The sequence below is a fragment of the Clarias gariepinus genome, chromosome 3, assembly GCF_024256425.1.
Source record: "Clarias gariepinus isolate MV-2021 ecotype Netherlands chromosome 3, CGAR_prim_01v2, whole genome shotgun sequence".
In the NCBI taxonomy this organism is placed as follows: Eukaryota; Metazoa; Chordata; class Actinopteri; order Siluriformes; family Clariidae; genus Clarias; species Clarias gariepinus.
Window position 1 is genome coordinate 10,484,160 of NC_071102.1, and position 13,757 is coordinate 10,497,916.

At 35.8% G+C, this 13,757-nt stretch overlaps 1 protein-coding gene across 1 annotated transcript; it reads left to right on the forward strand.

Moving 5' to 3' along the window:
• The first annotated feature begins 1,100 nt into the window (after positions 1–1,100).
• crabp1b (cellular retinoic acid binding protein 1b) lies at positions 1,101–9,487 on the forward strand. Its single transcript, XM_053492603.1, has 4 exons — positions 1,101–1,366; positions 3,110–3,288; positions 6,930–7,043; positions 9,136–9,487. Exons 1-4 carry the CDS (start codon positions 1,297–1,299, stop codon positions 9,184–9,186), a joined length of 414 nt encoding a protein of 137 aa, XP_053348578.1. The 5' UTR covers positions 1,101–1,296; the 3' UTR covers positions 9,187–9,487.
• Positions 9,488–13,757: the final 4,270 nt, after the last annotated feature.

The following is a 13,757-nucleotide window of genomic DNA, read 5'->3' on the forward strand; positions in this document are numbered from 1 at the left end:
AGTCTACATATGCATATGATGTTCTTATCATAGACAGAATATTGTATCTAAACCAGTGTGTTAATACAAACCCGTGATTTAGCACTGTGAGAATTACTGTTATTGAAAACTAAAAACTATTACAAATTAAGAATTCAACATTTGATATTAAATACTAAATAACGGGCTTACTAAGAGGTCCGAGAGAACATTTAGAGGTTTAGCATATGCTGTTATACATATGCAAATCAACAGCTCTTGGACTCTTAGTCTCCGCTTGTAGCACGTTTGCACGTACACACAAAGAACAGCTGACGATCCAAATCGAACCTATTGATTAATGGGACAAACTGCAGCTGATGAGGTGAATGCATGTGTAGATGGGAGCTTTCTTTTTTCCTGAACACTTCCTGGGGGAAAGACAAAGTGCTTTCTGGCCTCACTCCACATTTATTATCAAGTGCTGTCCAGGAGGCAGTTTGTCAAGGAGATAAATGAATTGCTGTCAGAAAAGGAACAAATCAGACAGGACAGGAGGGTGGGCCTTAGTTTCTCTCTCTCTCTCTCTTTCTCGATTCTTGCTGTATTTCCTGGGGCACCCTTTCCCATCATTCCCATTCCTCCCTGCTAGGAGAGGAGGGTGCTAGAATAAATTGTTTGCCCTGGGAAATGTATTAAAGAGTATATTAAGTTTGGTATAAAGATATTTTCCAAAAACCCATCCAAAGAATAAAGCAGCATCTTAGGCCAAGGATTTGATTTCATAATTTACCGCAAAAAAAAACCTCTTTTAATCCATGTCTGGAAAATAGATGCTACAGTACATGATTCAATATACTTACATTCATAATCTAGTTAAAGGAAAACACACACACAAAAAGAATTACTCAATATAAAATTTCAATGCTTAATGAAATTTCCTTTTCCATTCCCTGGATGTTTTTTTGTTCCATCTTGAGAGAACTTAACTGACCATTGACCATCTTGTATACATTTAAAGACTGCATTTTAATAGCTGGACAGGAAAAACAATAAGAGGACTCATAAGGCAGTGCATCAGTGTAGGGAGGAGGAAGGGAGGGGCACTGTGACGCTCGTCCCACACACCCTGTCTTCACCAGTGGTCCAGAGGAGCATAGCACAGTGAGACAGAGACACAGACAGAGATTGGATTAGAGGGAAAGTATAGGAAAAGAAGAACAGCGTGTTGAGAGATTTACAAAGATTTTTAAAAATATATATATATATATAAAGCCTACTAGAAAGTTTCGTCATTTGTGCTTTTTGCCAAGTAGCTCAACTCAGATAAAGACAAAGATGCCTAACTTTGCAGGGAACTGGAAGATGAAAAGCAGCGAAAATTTCGAAGAGCTCCTCAAAGCCCTCGGTAAGTATTAAATCAGATCCCTTTTCTGTTTTATTTTACCCCTTGGACGCTTGCATTCAGGAGCCTGGGATTGCTCTGTGATCACATGGAGTCATTTGTTTCCTCTCTGTCTGGCCAGTGACATCTCCTGTCCTCTTGGTTTTTCAGTAGCATATTCATGGATTAAGAAGTGTGAAGAGTAAATCACTATTATTCTCAGCCTGTTGCACTGCCTTTGTTTCTTTGCAAGTGCATTTCATTCTTATTTAAATTCTAGGTTTCAAGAGGTATGCACTTTTAGGAATCTGAGTTGGGAAAAAAATACAAAAATAAGAAAGATTTTAATTCAGTTTTGAAATAAACACAAAGTATTTTTTAAAAGTCTTTATCATGCAAAGGTTTAATTAAATGCTGATGTTTATTGTGTGTTACTTCATTTAGATAATGAGCACCATTTTCTGGTTAGTCATAAAGTTTACGCTACAAACGGCAATCTGTATTTAACAATCACACCCCAACATTTTGGGTTGATGATTCAGCAGTTGAAGTTCTCGAGCTGAAACTGATTAATTTGGAAAATTGAAGGTTACACTTTCAAATCGCACAGACTGTGGTTCTCAATGATTTCTATTGTTTGGAGTAAAGAAGGTCTTAAGGGGAAGAAATTCACTTTGAAGGAGCATAACAGCCCCATAAAGAGGTCAGTCTGTTTAGAACAGAACTGTATACCGAGAGCCAGTAAGTACATAATCAGCCTGTGTAGAAATCTATTAAAGTGCACTGAGAACCAAAAAAAAAAAAAAGCCAAAAAGAGCCGTGACATTCCTTCTAGTCAACGCCTTGTCATTGCATCGCCATATTGGCAACATCTGCTGATAACGATCTGCTCTGTGGTGGGTTGATGGCTTTTTATACAGAAACTTACATACCACTGGCATGTACTGAAAAAACATGAATGCTGCTTACGGATGAGAAAAATGTGCCAATCATGTCACATAGTTCTCATTTTTCCCTCTTGATCAACACAAAGCAGCACAAAAGTTATTCTTTTACTCCCTCTGCATCAAAAAGACAAATCACATAATCGTACCAAGCATGAAGTATGAAGAAAAAAACAAGAAGAGAAACTTGAACACTACTGTGAAGTACAGTTCTTTAACTGACAAGAGAAATATTCGCCATGACACTTTATTACATTCATTAGGATTGGTTCAATTCTAGATGAATCTTTTTACTTAACATTATGAATTAGATCTTATAACCCAACATTGAAAATAATCACAAACGGGATGACTATTTTTTTTCTAATGCTAACATGTCCTGACATGTTTGACTTCTCTTATACCATAATTTGCCAAAACTAACGAAACAAGTTAGATCCTGTTTTCACTTACATTATAATATTAGTTCCTTTACTAGCATCTTTTTTTTAAAGATAAATAATAATAAAAAAAAAAAAAAAAAAAAATCAATACTGAGAAATATTTTCATGTCTGGGAAATTTACATCTCTTACAAACCACTGACTGTGGAGACTTTTTGCAATAATACACTTCATCACCATATTAACAATTAAGTCCCTGTGACAGGGGTTCCTATACAAAAAACGTACAGTATTAAGAGCGTACATTAATTTAAACCTGTGAATCACCCTGCAACCAAACTACATTGTCCAGCTTCTGCCCATCTCAATTATAATTAAGAATTCAACAGCTCTGTGGTACCTGTATGTTATACATTACAGTATGTTTAATATTATACATAGGGGTGAATGCCATGCTAAGGAAAGTGGCCTGCGCTGCGGCCTCCAAGCCTTCAGTGGAAATCCGTCAGAATGGAGAGCAGTTTTACATCAAGACCTCGACCACTGTCAGGACCACGGAAATCAACTTTCACATAGGAGAAGAGTTCAACGAGGAAACAGTGGATGGGCGAAAATGCAAGGTAATTGCAGAGCACTGAGATAATCTGAACCTGGCACACATTTTAAGCAAATTATAATTCTCACACATTTATAATTATCTTACACGTCAGTTTGGTTTCTGAAAAGCATTGCACCTTTTTAGATTGTATTTCATTATTAGCTATTGGATCAACATTCCTATATATATATATAGACATCTATCTATCTATCTATCTATCTATCTATCTATCTATCTATCTATCTATCTATATATCTATGTTTGTGTATTTGTTTAATTGTGTGACTTATTTTCTGATTAAGAATTTTTTTAAATATTGTTTTTTTTTTTTTTTTTTGGAAATTATGCCACCATGCCATTATTTATTTTTCTCTTATTTTTAGCAGTTCTAAAAATCCTGTCACAGTTTGCCTAGCAGCATAACAAACTTAAGAATTTTATTCTTACCAGCCTTTTGATAGCATGCTTAAATACTAGCTAAAGGCATTACTGAAACTAAATACAAAACCCAAACAGAGAAATGTTCATTATGCATGCATTACCTGGTTGAATGTGTTTTTATAAGCTAAACTGATATTTTTTTAATATTGTACTAGCAGGGCAAAGTAATGGCATAAAGCAAGTGTTTTGTCATGTATTGCACTACAAAAAAGGGAGCAGTGATTAATTATCACTAATACAGTATTAGGACATAGTGTATTATTTGGCAGATCAAACTGGAAAGACTTAAGTCACAAAAACATGCTTCTGACAAAATCATCATGTGACTATTGCATGACCCTTTTACTGAACTTAAGGAAAAATGCTCACATGATTGTAGGCAAATCTGTCTTCTAGTTATAAGCTTCAATGGGTTGTCAAGACCAAACACAGGCAGGTCTATGCCTGATTTATTGAGATTAATCTAAAAAAACCTCATCTTTACCTATTAGTTTGTTAGACAGGAATAAATGTGAAGAGCAACTCACTTAATATCACATTATGCACAGATGCAACTAATACGTTTGATTTCTATGCCCTACATCATTCCTTATAATCATATTTTTTTTTATCTTAATGTGAGATGTTATTATTAAACACCTTCAAGGAATTTAAATAAATTAAGGAAATCTAAAAGTTGTGTATGCGCTATAATTTGCCTAAATCACCCACATCACTAGGGTTTTAATCACCCAAGCTAATATTTGAAAGATTAATTCAACTTGAATTCAAATCAAGCGTTAATTGTTACATAACAAGAGCTCTAAAAAGTAATATGTAAAATGATTACTAGTAGACTTTTTAAACTTGTTACTTGTAGATGTAGAAAGAGGACACTAGTAGCCCACTGACCAAAATACTGCAACAAAAGCATATACTGTAGAACAATACACACACAAAACATTTCTACACTTACTCCATACTGTATATAACTACATATAAACACAAGTGTGATGTGCGTTCGATTTTTCAGGTTTTAGGTTGTTGTGCAGTGTGTAATGTGTAGTGCAGAAAGCAGAGAAGGGAGGACGGTGCCATCTCTCCTAAAGATGCAGTGTGTCCAGTAAACAGACAGTCTCAGGTAGCAAACTGACTTTGGCCCAGTAGTCATTTTGTTGTCAATTTGTATATTGGACCAAGATTTCTATAACTTTTTTTTTTTTTATCCACCTTGCCAATGCTGCCCCAAATCAGTTGGGTTAAGGTTTGGAACCAATATCATTTTGTCTGCTTGTCCAAAAAATGGGCAACCAGGACTAAGAGATTTTCAACCACCTTACATTCTACAATGCCAATGTTGGCTCAACATCAGTCAGTCTTGTGGGTCAGCATTAGATCTACATTAACTTCCCCTTTTGCCAGCATCTCTGGACCAAAGTTACCCCAATAATGTTTTAGGAGAGCCTCTCAAAATAGACATTGGGAAAAGGTTAGATTGCGACCTGGGGACATGTTTGACTAATATTGCAGATTATCTGTGAGCAGAAAGCTTCTCCAAAGCCTCTCTGTGCTTACAAACATACAGTATTCCAAAAGTCTTTCCCTGACTGCAGAAGAGAAAACAGTTTATGGTTTTAATAGAATCTCTAAGAATTATCATGGTTTTATCTCTAGACTGGTTGATATAGACATTAATTACACAAAGTGAAAACCAAAGTGACAAAATAAAGGTCTTTCTTTAGCCCGTCTTGGTTCCTGGCTGTAAAACCACATATTGGTCTTTGAGTAAATCTTCATGGTGGTCAGCCTGGTAGCAGATTTACTGGACAGTTTTTATGACAACTGTTTTTTATTGGTTACATAAAACCAAGAAGCAGCCAGGTTACATCCCAAGTCGTATGTTCCTTTAATTACTTGTGCTGCAAAGCCCTTCATTATGACTAACATAAACCTGCATAAACATTCACAGAGCTGAAACCCTCCTCCCCAACTTAGATTTTTAGTGAACATAACACTTACCAAGTGACAGATTTGTTGGCATATGGTTTCGTTACGACACCTTCTGAACTGATTTACATCCAAAAGTCATGGCAACTAACCTAGCTTAGTGAACTTCTGGTAAATCATAGTCCCACGATGGTTGTAATGCAGCAGTGTGCCAAATGAGGTTAAAGTGAATCTAATAAGTTTTCTTACAGAAACATCATAAAAGTGTTTTAGCTTGTGTCAGATGTCATAAAAAAATCTTCTATAAAGTGTGGTCCAAAAGTATTTTTCTCAGTTGAAAATAAACAAGGTTTTAGAATTTTAAAACATTTTAAACCAAGTAACAGTTGAATATGTTAACCGTTAAATATGAATGTTAATTATTAAATTTTGAAGATTCTGTGCTATTTCTAGAGCTCTATTTAGCTTTAAACATGTTCTTGATATTGAATGTGTTAAATGCTTTGAACAAAAGCTCACATTTTTCTTCCTGGCTAATTTCTTATGTTGAAGAATGTGTTAGATTGTGTTGGCTTTGATAGATTTGATCTAAAATGGATCACAAGGTCTTGCACAATCCTATGCATGGAATCCATGCAAGCTTAAGTGCACACTGCCATGAATGCAGAAAGGAGACATCCAGTATATTGAGAAACTCATGTAAAATGTACTCAAATTGTAAAAAGGCTACAAAATAGAATCATTTTCGCTAGTGCTTACAGGCTTTTGAACCCCACTGAAGGCCCTATGTAGCCTTCTAAACACAGTGTGTGTGAATGTTACCAATTTAATAAATTGGTTTTTCCTAAAGACTCTAATTAAACCTGAAAAGAAGTTTCTATCACAATAGTAAACCGTCACCATGGGTTACAGGAAGACACGCAGCAATGACTCCACTGTCTGGGGAAAAGTTCAGAAGCCCCATGAGGGAATCATGGGGCCATTCGGGAGCTTTTATGAAGGGAGAAATATTGCACTGACTCATAGGCAAGCTGTGATGATGTAGCAGGGTCAACTGTGACCGTGCCCTCGCCTCGACGCTCTTGTGAATTACACTTTCAGATCAATGGTTTTTCAGTCTTTGAACATTCCTCATGGAATGTCTGCGCAAACGTTATTTTTATGCTGATATCACGATCCTCCAACCTAAATGTATTTCAAAGAACCATCTTAAAGCACAGTAATTTATTTCACTATCAATTTGCCGACCAGGGCTTTATCTCTCTCTAGTCGCATTAACCTTTGAGCTGTTCACAGAGCCTGGCCACGTGGGAGACGGAAAATAAGATGGCCTGTAAGCAGACGCTGTTGGATGGGAACGGACCGAAGACGTACTGGACCCGAGAGCTGAGAGGGGAGGAGTTAATCCTGGTGAGGAACTTCTTGAGAACTTTTCATTTCTGACAAAATAGATGGTCTGTTATAAATATGTGAAATACTGTATCCTAATTACAGTGCACAGTGTATGACTCATATTTGCCAGACATTTTAGGTGGGGATATGGTGTTATCTGATTTCAAGGTGTACTTCAAAACATAAGGTAGTGGTTAAGGAGCATTCCGTGCATGTCAACGTGCTCCCATCAGAAACACTTCTCTGATTTCTCCTGAAAACTCAAGAATGCAGAATGGCCCTACATCTGGCCAGTTAGGTTTTATAGACCAGATGGACATCCGTAAATGGGACTAATAGCTAAGGGGAAGGCCTTACTCGAGAGGAGTGTTTCCTCCTAATTTCCTTGGTAGTCCCAGTGGGACATCGAATGTGTTCCTTACTTGATAAAACGAGTGTGACCAGCTTAACAGGGATGTTTTTTACAAGACTCACTAGTATGATGTCTGTGCAAATGGTTGCCCTTTGAAACTTAAGGATGCAACCAAAATGATATATTATTGGGATTGAGCAAATACAACTACAGATGTGAACAGGATGTACCCTGTATACAGTATATTCTATTAGGACCAAAACCCTGCAGTGTGAAACATAAAAGTCACACCAGTGGGAGGTTTCACTTTCATACAATATAGAAGATGTGAATATGACCCTTGACATTCATTAAAGTCAATGGTGGTGGCATTTACTATGTGTCTGGGTTAAACTGATTAGTTTTAGATGGTCATAGTTTTTCATAAGTCAGTGTGAACAGCAGAAAAAAATACCAGCACATCTGTATTTGAACCTTTAAAATAAATAAATGCAGATCCATATATAAATATTTCAAGAACTTAACAAATACAGATTGTAGTATTGCATTACATCCCAACTCTGTGTTGGATAAGTCAAGGTAAGAGAGATTTGGAATTCCAAATATAGACATCAACAAGATCCAAATTAGGTATTTGTTTGCTTTTCCAAATTACACCACCCTAAATCTCTCACTCTAACGATAAGCTCATATAAAACAGACTCCATTCTTTTTTGTCTACCATTATAACTTGTCGATAAGACATGTTTGACTTGCCCCAGGAAATACCATAATATGTAGTCAATGAGTGAGATATATTAGAGCTTGGCCTTGGGTCAGCATCATCTATTTGCCAGCAAAAACATGGCTCACATCAAGGTCATTCCTAGCTGGTAGGGAAACGTGTCTTTGGTGTATGTGGATGGATAAATTAGAACCAGGACATTTCTTTGCTTTCCATACTTTCTTCAGCCTTATCGTGCCATCAAAAGGGAATTTGATTAGTTCTGAATGACCGATTCCTCCATATTTGGAGCTCCAGTCTTTCATACATAGCATATAGACCAGATGCAGTGAACTTACTGGCATCAGTAATAAGTTTAATTAAATCTAAATATATTTCAAACACAAATTGCACTGTCACCCCAAGGACTCTGAGAAGCTGGCACGCAGCAGCCAAGTGCCTGGAGGTGACCCAGCTCCGGCTGTACTAATGAGCCTCATTGATCATGTTACATGGGGGAATGTTAGAGGAGCACAAGGCTCTGACACGCCTTTTGCTAATGTCTCCCAGGACGCCAGTGCAATGGGCAGATGGTCTGTCTTTTCTTCCATTTTTAAAAGGGTGACTGAGGCTGTCCAGCCCTCTTTTTCTGTTCTGGGACACAGATGGTGCTTGGTGCTGACAGCTACCCCGTTTGTGTCCTGCTGTGCCTTTTGAAATCTAATAGACACAGCAATGAGGTGTTGAACTATCCTGGTTTAATTCTTCTCCAGCAACACCATCACCTATATTGAACATGGACAACTTCAGTATATCGTGGTAGTCCTCATTTGGTGGGACAGTATTCGATGGGAACGTATAGTGGGAATGTAACTATGTTCTTCATCATCGTAATTGCACTCTACTCATGTATGAACACCATTACTCACTTTAGACAGTCCACATACTGGAGTGAATATTAAATTAACTGTTGCCTTCTATATTCCAATCATTTGTCTGAATAGAAACTGTCTATATAATTGCGTTAAAATGTCTCGCTCTATTTCATGCCTTAGATATTCGGAGCCGATGATGTGGTGTGCACAAGGGTTTATGTGCGTGAATAAGCCACCCCGAGAACCGGATGAAGAAATCAGTCAGTGCTCACAGGAGTGACACTTCATTTCCACTTTACATTACAGGGCCTTTTGTACCAATTTTTAAAAACCTGTGGAAGAGCTGTCTTACACATACTGTACTAGACATAGTATAGCTCTTTATACTGTACTCAGATAGTGCTTGGTGTAGGGCGTATAGACAAGTTTAATACTATGTAAGTGCTATTCATACTATAGCTTACTTTTTTTTAAATATGTTTTTATGTTTAAACATTTTGTACTAGTTTCATTAAAATGACTTGAAAGAAAATTGGTCTTTGTAGTCATTATTAAATTGTAGAAGTTTATTTCACAGCAGCAATAAAAACATGGCAGATTAAAAATCTTCAGGAAGAGAAAAAACTGTGAATTGTAGCAGTTAAAAATCGAAGGATTTACATTTTCATTAATTACATCATAGGAAATTATACGACTTAACACAGTTCCATACTGCTTTTATATATATATATATATACAGTATGACATTACAATACATCAAAATAACCCAAGATCATGCAGTATTTTCAGTGCTTTAATATTTTAAATTAAACAAAATGCAAATAATTACTGTTATTTAGTCAAAGCATTTAGTCAATGCTTTGACTAAGTAACATTAAGAAATTAGTATTTGGTGAAATAACCCCGATTTGCAATGATAGCTTTTATGCGTTTGGGCATGCTCTCCACCAGTTTTTCAAATTGCTGTTGGATAACTTTATACCACTCTATTTGCAAAAACAAAAACAGCTCAGCTTTGCTTGATGGTTGGTGACATCCATCGCCCTCTTGATAACATTCCAGATGTTTTCTGGAGTAAATTGCAGTGGTCTTATATAATATGCTATACATTGAAAATGATGGCCCACCCTGTAGATAGATACATTGAATGGATGGATGGATGGATAGATAATTAGATACTTTTTACTGATCCCCATTGAAATCCCACAACATAATATGAACATAACAGAACATCATATAATATAATCAAAGCTTAGTGTTGCATTTTAATATGAAATCAAAAGAAATCTTGAAAAGCTTGAAAGCGACCTGATTCTTGTGTAAACTTTCCTCATTCCTTCCTAGAGTAGCTAATAAGGTAATAAAGCATGCATAATAAAAATAAATACATGTCTGCAGAAGAGATTAAAAAGCCCAGGGATCAGAACCAGAACAAAAAAGTTTTGGAGAAATGCTAAACAGCTGGTGATTACAATTACATCACTTGAAGTGTTAGTATCCAGTTCCATCTGAAACTGATTAGGACGCCAGAGGTCTTCGATCATGTCAGAACATAGGTGTTCAATCACTAACATCTCTAAACATCTGGTTATAGTAAGAATATGAAAACATCTTATTATGCATTTCCTATTCCTTCCTGCTTTTACCACAGAGAACACAAACTTGATCGTTATAAACCCTTCTTTTGTTTAAAAGTCAAAGAAGGGCTAAACAACAATCCTCAGTAGATCGTCAAAATGTCCAAGAACATGAAAACAAATCCAGAGCATCACATTTCCAGTTGAGTATAGGGAAATAACCAAAGGTTAAGAACACAGAAACAAATCATCTATGGTATGAATACAGTGGTAAGGCCTGATGTTCCCACACCCAGTTTATGAGAAACAACTCTTTGACATGCTCCATGTGTAAAACTGGCCTGAGTTGAGCTTCTTACAACAACCAGTAATTTTTTTTTCTTAGGCTTTTAGCAGATAAAACAGCAACTTACAACTGCTCTTAATAAATATCTCTTGATGTTCAGATTTTAGTGTTTTCTTTCAAACTTCTTGTGTTTTAACTGTGATTATTTATTAAACCCTAAGGCCGATCTGATTATCTGGTAAATCATTAGCTTCCAATTTTTTTAATAAGTTCTTCAAATAAGAAATAGCACATTGGATCCGATTGTGCATGCTTTCCTAAAAAATAATTAAGAACAGAACAGTGGAATTACTGTTACCTCTGTGAAACGATTTGGATTTTTTTTTTTTTTTACAATAACTGAATGTTCCAAAGTGTTTATCTCTAACAGCACAGCAATTTACAGACAGTTGCAATTTTACCACATTAATAAATGACACACAACACTTTTAAACCATTTATTATTACATTTATGTCATGAAATTTCCTCAGCAGCCTTGAAGTTAATGAATAAAAATAGGTTGTGACATTATTCCCTCTGAATTCTAAACGTTTTTAAAATACAGAGCTTCAAACTTTTTGCATTCCATATAGAAAAACTGTATTGTGCCTTTTTACTTTCAAAAGTGGAAAAAATGCATAGTCCAAATAATCCAAAAACTGCATATCACTTAAAAAAGGAGGAAAAAAAATTAAAATTTATAATTTATATTTTTAAGGTAATGATAAGGTAATGAAATCTCCCCTACGACACTGGAAATGTGCACATATGTTTTAAAACATCAATTAGTATTTAGAATCTTTCTTTCTGTTTATTTCTCATTAGCCATAGTTTATTGTACTATAGTTAGATCAAGCATGGTAATATAAATCTGTAATAATGGCTGGCCAATACCAAAGTTGCACAATCTCAGATTTCATTCATTCACCTTTCCTCATACTCCTTATAGCACTCTTTTACCTAAGAGAAAACATAAAAATAAAAAAAAAGATGTTGAAATATGCCTGTCATCGGGGAAGAAAAACTCATTCGACATTCAGGTGCATTCATCAGCTGATTTCAGAGTCTAGACCTGACCAACTGAAGCAACCCCAAATCATAACACTGCCTCCAGAGGTTTGTACAGCAGCCACTATGCATGATGGAGGCATCACTTTACGCAAGTCCCTTCTTACCCTGATGAACCCATCACTCTGAATCAGGGCCAGTCAGGACTCATCAGATCGAATGACTTTTTCCATTGCTCCAAAGTCCAATCTTTATGCTGCATTTTTACAGTATGATTATCATCCTGTGAGTTCTCATCACATTGAGCACTGTGCATGGAAATGCTCTTATTTTCCACTATTAAATGTTCATAATTTCCAATGCAGGTCCAAGTGTTTAAGTGATCTCTGACAATTTCTTCCATAAAGTTGACTATCTATCCAGGTTTTTGATTATGTTTTAAAGGTTTGTTAACCCAGTTCCAGTCATTTTAAATCTCCTTAGTTGTTTTCCCGTCTAAAATGGCGACTTTGGTATGACAATATAGCTACAATTTTTACTTAAACAATAGTGTTATTTAAGGACTACAACTTACTGTATAATGCATCATTTACAGTCAGGTGATAACAAAAAACTGTACTACATGGTTCAGTTAAGCACTATGCTCTATTGAGTGCATAAAAATGTTCAGCAGACCCAGTTGACCTCAACATGGATTAGGATAGAAGAAAATATTAAGTAATAAAAAATACAAAAGTTACAATTCACACACACGAAAGCATGTGTTTTCTTGACCACATCACGCTTCGCAGACATTCCCGAATCAGTTCAAGTATTTCTGTACATGATCTTCAGAAAGCAACCAAGCAAGTCACACTGTGTACCGCAGGGTGAAAAAAGACTGATGTCTTTTTGACTCTATGCCCATCCAGCATGTTTTGAAGAATAAAGGGCATCATACTAAACCCCGATTTATTCATTTACAAACTGGGAAAAGTCAGTAAAACATTGAATTTTACTTTTGTCCCAATATTTTAGGCCACCACTGTAGACTAGAAAGATCTCAATACTGATTAGATTGGGCAAATACTCCCTCTGCTGTTGTTGGTATACAACTACAGGTAGTAAATTTGGAGATTTGACAAAAGTTTAAAAAGTATTAGGAAACACTGTTGGGAATGTTTTCTGTTCTATTTTCTTCTAAGCGGCATTTAAATCCAAGATTCGCTGATTATCAATTTTATTTTCCACAGTTATTTTTGAACATGCAGCTTTCCATCCCAAAGGCACCAACAGTGATCACAGATTAGTCATCTTCATTGTGCACTTCTTTTAACAAATGTACTGTAAAATATAAGTCATGACAGGAGACGTTTGATTTTTTCCTGTGAATTTTCCTGTGAACTACAACTTTGTTTTATTTCAATCTTTAAAACAATAATGAATAATACAAAAGTCTGTACATGAGAACATAGAAACATGCCATCACAGATTTTTTTTTCCTTTTCTAATATGCTTTACATACGTCTCAGCAGTCTTTACCGCACGGTGGACGAGAAAAGTGCGGCAAAAAGGAAAATTTCACAACTTTTTATACTGGGACTAAAAAGGGACAAGAACAGTGACATTCTAATTTCTAATTAGGATTATATTAGCACGGGCAGTGTCACAAATTTCCATATAAGGTTGAGTAAAAAAAATCCTTCAGATGAACCAGGAAAAAAAAAAAGTTTTCTACATACAGAACGTTCTTTAAAAGCCCAGACAAGTCACGACCACAAGGGGATGATGAGACGGGCTTAAAAAGTAAAAGAAATGAAAGGAAAGGAAAACCAGTATAACAATAACTTCCTTTGGTAAAAAAGGTAATTGTTTATAATATACAGACCAGCATCAGTCACATCTGCTAAGA